This window comes from Magallana gigas, chromosome 2, assembly GCF_963853765.1.
Source record: "Magallana gigas chromosome 2, xbMagGiga1.1, whole genome shotgun sequence".
Classification (NCBI taxonomy): domain Eukaryota; kingdom Metazoa; phylum Mollusca; class Bivalvia; order Ostreida; family Ostreidae; genus Magallana; species Magallana gigas.
The window spans coordinates 22580681-22594193 of NC_088854.1; the positions used below are offsets into that span (position 1 = coordinate 22580681).

Sequence of the window (13513 nt, forward strand, 5' to 3'; positions counted from 1 at the left end):
AAGGTATTCATGAAAAGGCAAATAAAGTTTAACCCACACCTGTACATATTTCGAATTCTTGTAATTGCAATGCGTATTGACTGTAACTGAGGAAAGATATTAAAAAAGGGTTCCGTAAGAAAGATAAAAGTTGTGGTTGTTGTGAAGACAGTGATAATTCTCTGAATATATATAGACATTCAGACTAACAAAGGCTTGAAATTCATGTAATTTTCTTCTATAACATTTTATGTCTGAATCAATTGATAATTACTAGAGCATGTTTTTCTGACAAGAAAATCAAGAGAGAAAATCTTGATAGTACAGAGCAAGCATATCATATAGCAAGAGGCTTAGGAGTTACTGCCTCATGAGGAAGAATTCTTGGCTCAAAATCCAAATCCTCTTTTATAACTTTATTTTAAGCGCCCAGTGTGACAAAACTCTGTTCATTGCTCTTAAAATAATTCTTATTATTAAGTGTAAGATATTGCTGGATATGTAAAATTGCAAAAGCGTGGGAAATAGAATATTTTAGGATGTCACAGTTTGAACAAACATATATCTTTTCACTAGGTCAGTGATTTTAGATTTAACATTTGCCAAATAATTTCGAAGAGTTTGAGCCCTCAATTGATTAAATTATTGTTTCAATATTAATGTCTTCCACTATTGTTTTGAAATACGTGTTATAAATACTTGTTTTAAATACTTGAACAAGTGCTGACCTACTAGTTTCTCCCTTGTACATGTGTGAACGATAAATTTACATATAAGTACATTGCTTTAATCTATTAGGTTATGGTGTTAAACTCTTACTGGCACAGTAAACGCTAGATGGCCTTGAAGAATTGATATTTCATTAATTTCGACCGATATCCCACAATTTTGTCTTCTTACAAGTTCTGCTGTGCAAATGCACATTCAAGTGCAAACATATCAGTATGCATAGACAGTTTAAATTTAACCCCTCCAACGACGTAGATAAACGAGTAACTCATTCTGCGGGTGGATATACAAAGGCAAGTCGTATATACACGATGTCATATACCTAAACAGTTTTTACTTGAACTTTTATTGAATCGCAAATGCCATTTAAATTTAGCAGTTGAAAACCAGACATATACATGTATTTCCAATGGGAAAAACGAGGAAGTTTTATTCTTTATAAGCTCATTCTTATATCGGTAAGCTAGATGTTGGATGTTAAACCATGAAACTTTTGTACAAGCATTCATAACAATCTATACATTTATCGCCGTGATATGTGTTTGTTGATTACACCTGACTACACAGAGGAAAAAATTGGATCTCATCTATCATTATCAACAACTTAAAACTTGTGGATCGACTGATAAATCAGGTTTGTTTATTTTTGCTTACAAAGTAAATAATTTTTGCTAGTCAAATTCATTTTTTTATTTTCTTCATCGTTCCAAAAGATATAAGTATATTTTTTGTTTAAAACCAACAACGAGTACATGTATATAAGTATCTTCAAAAATCTATGTAAAATGAAAATGAAAGTAACAAAATTATCTTTTTTATACATTCTATCATGTTTTGAGCACACGTATGATAAATTTTATCTCTACAAATACTTTTTTTTCATGGGGATAGAAATAATAATGGAAAAACCAGGTCTGTTTAAAAGAAAAAAGGAAGTAACAAGTGGCACGATTAAGGGAATTTCGGGTGGAAATTTCAGGAAGTTTGACGTAAGCTTTCGACAAGATATCTCCGATGCAATTAAAAATCCCCCCGACATCACTTCAAACACCGAAGTGTTTGATGATCCGGTCATAACACTGGAGAGCGATATGAGCACTACGAGGGGCGACAATGCAGAAGATGCTGATGATTTTGTCAAATATGAAAATGATGGTACATTTGTAACATTATCAGTGTCATCAGAAAGTTTCAATTCAAATAATAACAATAAACCCAATAAACCTCCAAAGAAAAAAGTGAAAGACAAACAAAGACATTGTGAACAGTCAAAAGTTAGCGAAAGCAGAAGTAACACTACTTGGTTCGTACCAGTTTGTTCGGAGAAAAGTGAAACACAGGCAGAATGTGTTTATATCTGTAGAATGTGTAAATCTAAATCAGAAGTTTCAGAAGTGAAAAAAGCTTGTGTAGAAGCTGACTTAAAGGTTCATAATAGTACAGGCAAAGAACAAGACCTATTGGATCCAGATTCAACTGACGATATCTCTCCAAATACATTGTAGGTTTTTACATCAAAATTTAGAATGTAACAATTAGCCAAAATAATTCCTTATTCTTGAAATAATTTATAAATAATTGATCTTGTATATTAAATTCTTATAATCTTGGGAAACAAACTTATTAGGAGATAAAACTACAACAAAGACCTGCAATGATTTAACTTTATTTTGTTTTACCGTAGGATTCAAGAGATGGAAGTTCTTGTAGATTCAATACAGGAATGCTTTAGAAAAGTCATTGGAAAACAGCAAAGTAGCAAACAGGTCAACAATATTCACGAAAAGATCAAAGAGGCGATTCTGCAGATTTACCAAATCATGGACAGCAAAGGAATAGCACATGAACAACAACCTGAATACAAGTAAGGCATATACTATAGCATTGAATGATTTATTTTTGACGTCGTCGTGTCAATAACTGCCGTCAGGTGAGCAGACAAATTGAATAACGCGCGTTAATAATTGACACGACGACGTCAAAAATAAATCATTTAATGCTTATATTTACATTCCCCTACTGAAGAAACCAATTGTTTACTTAAATAAATCGATATAAAGTGCAGATCACGGAAGGAGTAAATTAGTAACAGCAAGAACAGCTGATTTGTAAAACCGGTTTAAACTGGTTATAACAGAGACATTTGAGATGAGATCGACGAACCTGAAAATATAATCCATGAAAAGTAACTATTGAAATTTTGGTTTTAACAATAAAGTCAACTGTTTTGTTGAATAATTATAAAACATGGTGTTTTGACAACATTTATGAAATACATTTTTTAACCGATAACATAAAATTACTGTTTGAGAACTACTTCTGTAAATTACTTGTAAATTCATACGAAGTGAATAGGTGTTGCATTTAGAGGCATTTAAACATCACGGAATTTAATGGGAAAACACAATAGAATGTAAATATATGTATTTAAGAAGCATAATTAATAATTAAGACGATAAATACATTTGTGTTTCATGAATTTGGGCATGAAGGTAGATAGGATTGTAGAAAAAATACATAACCGCTTTAGCGGGCTACATAACTTTTCCACAAATTCATAGCCCATATGATACTACACTGTTTATATTTACATCTCTCTCTCTCTCTTTCTCTCTCTCATTCACGTCTTACTAAATTAAGTTCTGATCGATCATGAAATAATCCAGACAGCGTCAACCTCAAAAGTATAAAAAAAAATATATAATTGAAATAAATCTCTTTGAATTTTTTAATCAGAGAAGAAATGAGTCAATATAAATATTTTTATTTGCTTCCTTGTTTATTGGCACGTAACTTATACCATTCTGATTAAAACCACCCCTTCTCCTTACACTCGTCAGAGTCTGACAGGTATCGATAAGAGGTCATCTTCACACGACCTCTACATCTGTATACAATCTCGATATACCCCAACACTCTTTTTGGTTTTAAAGACACAAGTTGAAATGTGAAGGGCCTATCTACTCGGGACTGGTAGATCAAGTTTTTGATAAACATTGGCTATATATATATATATATATATATATATATATATATATATATATATATATATATATATATACACACACACACACACACACACACACACACACAGATATATATATATATATATATATATATATATATATATATATATATATATATATATATATATATATATATATATATATATATATCAAACTAAGTAAACAAGTAATATTCTTAACATTAGATGACTTCTTTTTATTTTAAAAGCATATTTCTTGACAGTGTTAACTACTCTTTACATTTACATGTAGACTATGAGTTGTCTTATCAAAATCTTCAGAATCATTTGTAAAACAGACATAAAACTCGACACACCCAAGAAGATAATGACACCTATTGATTGTGAGCTCTCAAGATCATACATGTACATAACAAGGTTCAATATGTTTTGTTGTCCGTTCAAAATTTTGAAATCGTTTTGTTTGTTGCTTAATACCTTTTTAAATAATTGACCCTTGCCGTCAGTGTTCTCATATGTTTGCAAAACATTTCTGTTTGTAGGGATTCCGAAATAGAAAAGAAATTTAAAAATCAGAAAGAGGAGTTAACTGACATCACTAACCAAAATTCTGCTTTAATGAAAACAAATCAAGAATTGTCCAAGTTGCGTATAGAACGTGAAATCAACATCAGACAGCTACAGGATGAAAAAGAATCCCTCCTAACTCAGTAGGTAGCACTTACTGAACAACTTTTTGAAAGTTATAATTTTGAAATCACGTTTAAAAATGTGAGCAGTTATTACAATATTTCAATTTTACCGTTTGTGGTTTTTTTTATGTTTCTTAAACTTGAATTCAGAGTCGCAAAGCTACAAGATGAAAAAGAGTCCCTCATCACTCGGTAAGCTGTATCATTACAGTTTCTTAAGAAATGGTAAACAAATATGTTTAAAAATGTGGGCAGGCAACCAGCAATCAATGAACATTTTCATAATTATTACTATGGAAGCATTCTGATAGATAAAACAATTGTAGATTATATTTTTTCATCTGTTTAACACCTGCCCTTAAGTTCATTGTTTCATGTGAAAACTTTTAAAAAAGGATGTAGGAACTCAATTTTAAAACTGTTTCTCTTGCTTAATCCTCCTATATTTTATTTAGATTAAGTTCGATTGCGGGGTCTCGTTTGAAGGATGGAAACCCTATAATTGCAGACCTGAGTGATGACAACAGACCACTCAAAATAGCAGAAAGATTCTCTGAGATCTATGACAATGAATGGACAGATGCCTTTGACAATCTTATCACAGATAAAAGCGAAATAGAAAGTATTCATATTTTACTGGACATTTTGCAGGTACATGTTGCATTTCAGTTGTGCACAGATTCAAGAGCTTAATAAAATGAGATATCATCTAGCAAGAGTCATTCTTATCCATTTGTCCCTTTTATATCGAAAGACGTATATGCATGTAGATCTAAAAATTGTTATTTTTTGTTAAAATAGAGCATATCTAAAAGTTGTCAGGAATTAAGCAAAGACCAACTACAGAATTTGAAACATTTTGGAATTCCCTTAGACGCTGATGATGAGGTAAACTTATTTTATGTCTGTTGCTTTCATTCTTTTAAGTAAATAAACATAGTTTTATTATTAACATTTCATGTTACACAGGATCTCTCGAGAGATCAGGATACCTATGATCGAGAAAGAAAAGCAAAAGAGATGCAAATGTTATGTGGACCACTATCAGCTGAATTAGTGCAGATGGTAAAACTGTTTTTATTGTCATTTTTGTTATGTATATTAATAATTTCAAAGGATGCTTTACCTAAAAGTAAAGGTTTTAAAGTAGGGGGATCGTTCAATTTGTAATGCAAGATATCATAGCAGTCAAAATCTAATAAAGATTTAGCTATTGACCTGTTTACTGAGATGATTGTACTTCCATGCAAGAACAACTTTTTTCTCTTCCTAGAAATTTCTCAGAAATCCTGATTTTTCGACCAAATTCAGTGATTATATAATAACATGTGAAACCTTTATCACAAAATGCATAAAAACCTGTTGGATGATGAACATGCAAGAGGTTCCCATGTGTCTCAAGTTTGCTTACCAACCAGGCGATCCATTCAAAAGGGAGCTGTACAAAGAATACACCAAGTGTGGAGGTCAATGTGGTTATCTGGTTTGGCCCCTTCTCCTGCTCCATGTTGATGGACCGGTATTACAGAAGGGTGTGATGCAACCGTTATGATCAATTATTGATCTTTTATTAACATTTGGACAAGCAGAACACATTTGTATACATACATCATACCTTTCCTGCTATGTTATAATGAATAAATTTGGTATGAAGAATTTCATTAAGAAAAAATAAGAACATGTTGATAATGTAATTTAAATGCCGACAAATCCTGCACACATTGAGGGGCAACATTAAACAGATATCGCATTCGACTGAAAATTCTGATGTTAGAGTTATCTTTCGTAAAAGAGAATATTTTCATTATAAATTTTCTGTCACTGATCAAAACTATCATATTATATCATGACATATTTTTCACCCAAAGAACTGAAAGTTTATTTCTTTGCTGAAGAGTTGTCTGTTTTCTATTATTGATAATAAGATTTCGATTATCAATAATTATAGAGTAAAAAAGAGGCTTGAGGTTTACAAAGTCAATGATGCGTTAGTGCGTTCGTATTTTTAGATACAGCAAATATGTAAATAAAACATTGACCAGCGGTTAGAAACATCTGCAAATGCAAACGATTAGTTGATTTTATAGCAAGATTCATGAAGAGCACAGCTGCTTGTAGATATGTTTTAATAAGAAACCAAATCGACATCTAACGGGAGTTGTTCTCTCTCTTAACGTTGCTTCCTTAGTTGCCATTTGTTAACATCACAGATCATGATAAATAATTACGGATTTTTAACTTAAGTCATGCGCGGATCCAGAAAATTTTTCCAGGGGGGGTCCGAAGGATAATTGTGTTTGCCAGGGGGGGTCCGAGGCATATTTTCGCGATAATTTTACTATGTAAATTTAATAAATTGTCATTTTCCAGGGGGGGGGGTCGGGACCCCCCCGACCCCCCTCTAGATCCGCGCATGTAAGTAGAGTTGCCTATGTTCTATACTTCTTGATTCAGATAAAGTTTGTATTTTCTTTTAAAATGGAAATGGCATAGCCTTTTCAAGTACATGTATATATAAAAACATTGAAAATGGTTAAATAGCAGACATTGTGTATATTCAATTTTGTTCTCAATTGTAACAAAAGCATCAAAACAGGCATAGATTTTTTTACAACCCTGTAAGTATAATTGATACGTACAAATGTACGTGTATTAAGGATTCACATCTATCTGATAAATTGGTTGATTTGAAAGCCATGATCTAAAGTTAATTAATTTTTCTTTTGAGACCAGTAGTCACTACTTAAAATCTACAAGATAATACGCCATTACAATTTCATGTTCGAACGGTTGTTGAATTGAATCTCGTTAAACATTCACTTTCTCTCTCAGAAAATGCAACAAAGTCATGAATGCTAAAACATTTAAGCATTGAATATCGCCAGCCCTAAACACTAGGTCGTGCAAACAAATTGAATACCGCGCATTATCACGGCCTGATGTGTTATAGGACCGACGATATCAAAAATTAAGCATTCAATGCTTATATTAAAGATTTTTTAACTTCTTGCCTTCTTCTTAAATGTGAAATATACCTCAAAATCGCCGTATTATCCTAAGGGTAAGTTCAAAATAATGGAAGAGCCACTGTAACAGCCACAAGTTGGAACTTTGATTTTCGCCTGTGACAGCATTGTCATTTTAACAGCCTTGAACGTGTGTGACGTTGTAATAAAACATTATTCAACTTTTCGGTACCCTGTGTGGTTTACAGTGTTATAACTGCAGTAGCTTTCCACAGACTTTACATGCAACAAATAAGTGGAAAATAAATATTATCAAAACCGATTTGGTTTGACTTTTCCTATAGCGTCACGATCATTTCTGTCAGCTACGTCATGCATAAATTATACACGCCGACGGTGTGAAAACTATATGATTGGTTCACTCCTATTTTTAGGCCGAGTTATCAGTATACGCTTATGCAATGCCAGAGCTGAAGGATTTCTCAGAACAGTTTATTTCCCCCCAATATTATTCATTCAAAATCGACTATCCCGTATGTTTAAATTCTGTGCTAAACTCTCTCTCTCTCTCTCTCTCTCTCTCTCTCTCTCTCTCTCTCTATCATTCTGTGTAAACGGGCGTTAAACCATAGCCTCAAGCTACGGTCCAGAGTACGGCGTTATAAAAAATATAATATTTAAAAGTTGCATGTGCTAAGCGTTCATTTCATGTAAATACCGTAAATGTATAATGCACATGTATTACCTACTAACTTGCCAGTCAAAGTGATAGGTATGAATTCCTCGATTTCTACACCTTTCGATCGGCAATCGACAGTCAATAAAAGTATTGAACGATGGTGTGAAAGAACGAGACGGAAGTGGAGAGTGCAAGGAGGTTTGTACATGTGCGTCTTCATTAGGCAATTGTCCGATTCGTTTCTCTTCTGTTGCCCTATCACTTTCGGTGTAAATATATATACTAAAATATCCACAAACCATTTACTGCAGATTTCTTTATTTTACCTGTCTCTGAACCCCCGATCACCCGCTCCATACATGAACACTGGTTTGTTTACATACATAAAAAATACAGTTCTTGATCCGCTTTCCGAGTACGGTTAAAGGTTGTTTAATAGGAGAAAGTTTGGGACGGTTAAAGCTACAATTATTAACAGTAGTAAACTAAATGAAGAATTATTTAAATGGATTATTTGCACAAAATGTGGTATGGTATGATGTAAATATTTTTAAAAAATAGTGTTGTTTTTATACGCGGCAAATTGCCGTAAAGTTTTTTTGTACATGTAAGTATTGTATGCACTGTAGCTTTATATTTTCTAACATAAAATTTATACACAGAGCTACAGCTATATATGTTATGTACCGTATGTATTGTTTTATCACAAGTGTACACTTTCGAAAAATAGCCCAATTTCGACAGTCACGAGTACCCATGTGAATTTTTCATTCTCTGATATGTTGTTGTTCTGTCCGTGCATAATTTAGTCTTAGTTAACCAGCAGCCAATCAGCGGTAAGCTGAATCCACCAATAAAAAAAACTGGTGCGGGTATTGTTTATGTATGACGTAGCTGAAAAAGTTGAACGCGACGCGATCGGAAAAGTCAAACCAAATCGGTTTTAGTAATATATCCCGATAAGATGTGCAAAATGCATGAGTTTTCATGACTTATAGCAGTTTGTTAGAAAGTAATAAATTAAATTGAACCTAACAATTAACTCACAATAATATCCGATTACATATTGATCCCCAGAGGATGGACAAATTGAATCTCCTAATGGCTTTTCTCTTGAATGACAGTGTGCAGAGCCTGAAGAGATCGTAACGAAATATGGCCCAAGTGATGAGCAAAAGAAAACATTTATTCTTGAACGTGTAAACAAGGATTAAGATAAAGTCGTTATCTACTAGACGATAGATTACAGAAGTGGATAATGACATGAAAAGTATTCGGCGTATGCTCTCAATGTAATCAATTACCCTGTAGAGCATGCATCCAATACAATGAAATCTAAAATTTATTGGCAAAATCCACCGATTCACAACATACATTCATAATTGAAGAGATAATACGAAAGGAAAACATACAATGTCAAATTCATGTGAAAAATTGTGAAAGTTAGCCATACAGGTACATGTATATTACCTGGTTAGTGACACTAAACGTATGACAATAGACTGTACATATACAATTAATTATTTACAAAAATATTTTTTTTCTGATATATCAAAAGTGGATTTTTAAAAGCAATAAGCGAATAACGCAGTGTGCGTTGTTGTGGGTTTTAGCAGACGACCAAAATGTACAATTTCACTGCTATCGATATTTACAACTACAAAGCAAAGATTTTACCTCACCTCGAAACTTTTGATCAAAGAATCCGTAAATAAAGGGGTTGGCAATGTGATTTACAATGTACAGGCGACGTATGGTTAAGAAAATTTGAACTTCTTCGTATGTTAAGCTTCTCCAGAAATTAGAATCTTTAGCTTCTAGAATAACAAACGTCCACGGTGGTATGTAGCATAAAATAGCAATTAAGGAAATGACCATAAACATGACTGAATAGCGACGAGCGGAATTTGTTGATTTTTTTCTGTCCTTAACTTTTGTAGAATTATTCTTTGAATTATTTGAACATGATTCTTTTCGAGAATCCATTCGTAAGAATGTCTTTTTGTCAGTGTCGGTTTTGCTGGATTGGTCGGTTACTTCTGCGTCTATAGTTACGACCGTCCTTATCGTTGAGCGTTCGTTACTCCCGCTGTTACTGGTGCCTGACACTGAATTGATATCATGTAACTTTCGTGACATTTTAAACTGTTCAATTAACTTTCGACCTACGAGTGCATAAAAGATAGTCATGCTGAAAACGGCTCCCACTTCCACGGTTATCAAAATGGCTCTCGTGCTATCACCTAGTTTTTCTGTTCCTGGGGCGGATCCGCAGATATATCCGGTGATGTTTTTAGTTTCGTGCTTTACTTCAATTCTTTGATATAGAAGAAGCATCGGTATTGAAAAACTGCACGCTAAAAGTACGGCAACAGCTGTGGCAAATCTTTTGTGATTCAAATTCATTTGAAATCCAAACGGACGACATATTTTTTGAAATCGTTGAATGGAGATTACTAGTAACATAAACAAAGATGAAATGATGGAGGAGCACGTTCCGAATTGTATAAGTTTGCAAGTAAAAGATCCCGGAAACATCACCGGTCGCTCATTGTTCAGAAGAGAGAGTGTGATGGAGAACATACATCCAATTAGATCAATTATAGCTATTGCTGGAATGAAATATCTGTCATCATTTTTTGATTCCATCTTGGTTCTGTATAATACAATGACCAAGATATTTCCGACGACTCCGATGACCAAATAGAAGGATTGAATGCACGTACTGATGACGTACTGTTGCGATAGCTGCGAGTTCCAGTCCTCTAGAGTCTCGACCTCCATTCTTTTTCTGTCATGAAATTTCAGTTTAAAATATCAAACAGAAAACATACGAAATATTTTGCTTTTACTGACATTTTCAGTTTTACATCAATGAATGTAATATGAGAACTCATTTATCTTACAAAAACTTTCATCGCTTGAGACGCTATCACCCGTCTCTGTGCATGAAAGAATGCATAAAAAAACGAAAAAAATAATATTGATAAGGATGCTTCATATGCCAGGAAGATAAACAATAGACGAAGAGAGATACCGTGGCCTATATTTCATCAGAAACATTCGACAAAACAACACGGAAAAAATATTATGTAGAGCCAATTATATTGTTAAATATTTTCTAGAAAAATTGATGAATTGAGTTGATGTCGCATTTGCAAGGATAATTTTAGTTTTCTTTCTTTAATCACTAGAACATGCAATCTAGTCAAGTGTCTTAGAGGTTCAAATTTTAAAACAGCAGTTATTGAGCTTCTTGCTTTACTTTGTGCATTTGAACAGTTTGTTGTACTTGAAGCCACGATTGACATAATTATGCATAAAAAAAATTGCAGATTAAATTCAGAAAAATAGGATTAAAAGATACCCATACTTATTAAACGAAGCAAAGAGCAAAATTAAAATTAGATAAAAAACAAATATTGGCAATCTGTCGCATTAAATCCAGCAAAATATTGTTACATGTGATTACAAACCGTAGTGACGGCATGTATTACATGTATAAACAACCAACGATCTATCCATACTCATTATGTTTTAGTCAAATATATGTGATTCTGCATAATACTCGGGGAATTAAAACTTGCCGGAAAAAGATACATTTATAATTTACAGTTTTGAACATTCTTTAAAGTGTACATTTAGTTCTTAAATATATGCCATGATAAAAGATTAAGTTGCTCAAGGGCTTACTTAATATGCATTCATTTTTTTTTCAATAAAGTAAAAGGATTTTAGAAGATTACTTCTAAGGGAAAATACACTTGAATATAATTATTGAATTCCAATGAACACCGAGAGCGGGCACTTGCATAATCTATACACCATGTGTGTGGTAACAGTAATTTTCAGGCGATGAGATTTTAAGTTCTTTGAATTTTAAAAAAAAGTTTTTTATTTAATATGTGTACGTTTTTAAACGGATTAAGTTTTTTATAGGAAAATCTTCAAAAAAGTTTGACAAAATTATGCTATTTTGAATTTTTTGTGTCTAACACGTATCGCAACGATGAAATACAACATGTTCATGTAATTGTTTTGTTTTAACTTTATCATCCTGCTGCTGTCGCGATTTCCCGTCACTTTAAACAGTTAAATTTAATAACATTTCAAAATTTAAAGAAGAAAGTCAGAAATATATCATTGACGCTTATATAATTGACGCTGAAATTATTCAACTAACACAATGCGAAGATTTTTGATAAGTATAGCCCCCCCCCCCCTTTCAATTTGCTACTTTGCCACCGACAAACAAACAATTTATAATGAGCATTGTAATATGAAATTATTCTTACCTGACCAATCTGCTTAGCAGAAGTCATCTACAGGTCACGTTGTATTCATTATATAGAGCTGTACATAAGTCCTGGTATTAACATCCCTCTAGTTTTGCTAGGGTGCCGAGCAATGCGCTGCAATCTGGATGATATTATACGAATATTGACGGTGGGATATTTCTTTGCTTGATCAATATCACCTCTCTAGAGATGACGGCTCTATTAATTGATCTCCGCCCCCTTGATTTGGTCAGCAATTGTTACACGCAAGTCTACTCTATAAAAAAAAACCCCACTTTTTAAAAGCATCATCACTTGTCTAGATCTTAATATTTTTGTTTTTACTTTTCCTCGTCAAATTAGATAATCTTAAAGAGACCAAGTTTTTACAAAACATAAAGATACACGAGGTTAAGAAACTTGTCAGTATTCTTAAAAAGAAAGTTGTCAATAGCATTTTATATGCACATGCATGCGGAGAGTGCGAAAGCGTATTGAGGCCTACACTGCTGCGTTTGAACTGATAAACTGTCCTTTGTTTTATTGTATTGTCAGCATATCAAGCATCGTGGTCTTTTATTCATGCAAATGATTTAAATTGTATCTTGTGGTTTCTATCTTTACTGGAATCACCTTAACGAGTTTAACCAGTATGAATGTTACCTGCATGGCCATCTTGTAGATGTTAGCATTTCTTGACCTGGCTTGTTTCTGTCAAGAAATGGCCAAAACTATTGTCAAAAGATGAAAAAGCAATACAAATGAGGTTCAACTGCTTTTTTTTTCTATGTAAACATGTGATATAAGTTTTGTGAACGATTGCAAAACATTTAATTTACATTTAAGAGCAATAATTTTCTAAAGCGTTAAAAAAGTGTAAATATAATTGTATTTGCTTTTAAATAAAATCATGCATGAACGGCTGACCTCAAGAGCGGTGCATTTTCTCATTATCATGATTTCATGCGAATCATTTCAAAACGCGAGTTAAGAAAAGACTCGCATTAAATCATGATGGTGAGAAAATACAACTCTCGTGCGAATAGTTAATGCATTATAGCATTTCAATTGTAGTTAGATTTAATTTTAGTTGAAGGGAAGGGTTATTATCTACTTAATTTGCTTACAGATCTTGTGATATTAAAGTCTCATCAGTGGGAAACCGTTGTAACAATATGATTATTGAATCAGGGTCATAGTTCTGC

At 33.0% G+C, this 13513-nt stretch overlaps 2 protein-coding genes across 2 annotated transcripts; one reads left to right on the forward strand and one right to left on the reverse strand.

Moving 5' to 3' along the window:
* Window positions 1–768: 768 nt before the first annotated feature.
* LOC105333542 (uncharacterized) lies at window positions 769–6669 on the forward strand. Its single transcript, XM_011436569.4, has 9 exons — window positions 769–1342; window positions 1600–2209; window positions 2393–2572; window positions 4237–4404; window positions 4537–4578; window positions 4842–5037; window positions 5188–5274; window positions 5356–5451; window positions 5660–6669. The coding sequence occupies exons 2-9, from the start codon at window positions 1608–1610 to the stop codon at window positions 5936–5938; spliced, it is 1650 nt and encodes a 549-aa protein (XP_011434871.3). The 5' UTR covers window positions 769–1342; window positions 1600–1607; the 3' UTR covers window positions 5939–6669.
* Window positions 6670–9360: 2691 nt separating this feature from the next.
* On the reverse strand, window positions 9361–12711 carry LOC105333540 (orexin receptor type 2-like). Its single transcript, XM_034446167.2, has 2 exons — window positions 12327–12711; window positions 9361–10822 (listed from the first exon to the last, which is right to left on the reverse strand). Exon 2 carries the CDS (start codon window positions 10813–10815, stop codon window positions 9673–9675), a length of 1143 nt encoding a protein of 380 aa, XP_034302058.2. The 5' UTR covers window positions 10816–10822; window positions 12327–12711; the 3' UTR covers window positions 9361–9672.
* Between the last annotated feature and the right edge of the window lie 802 nt (window positions 12712–13513).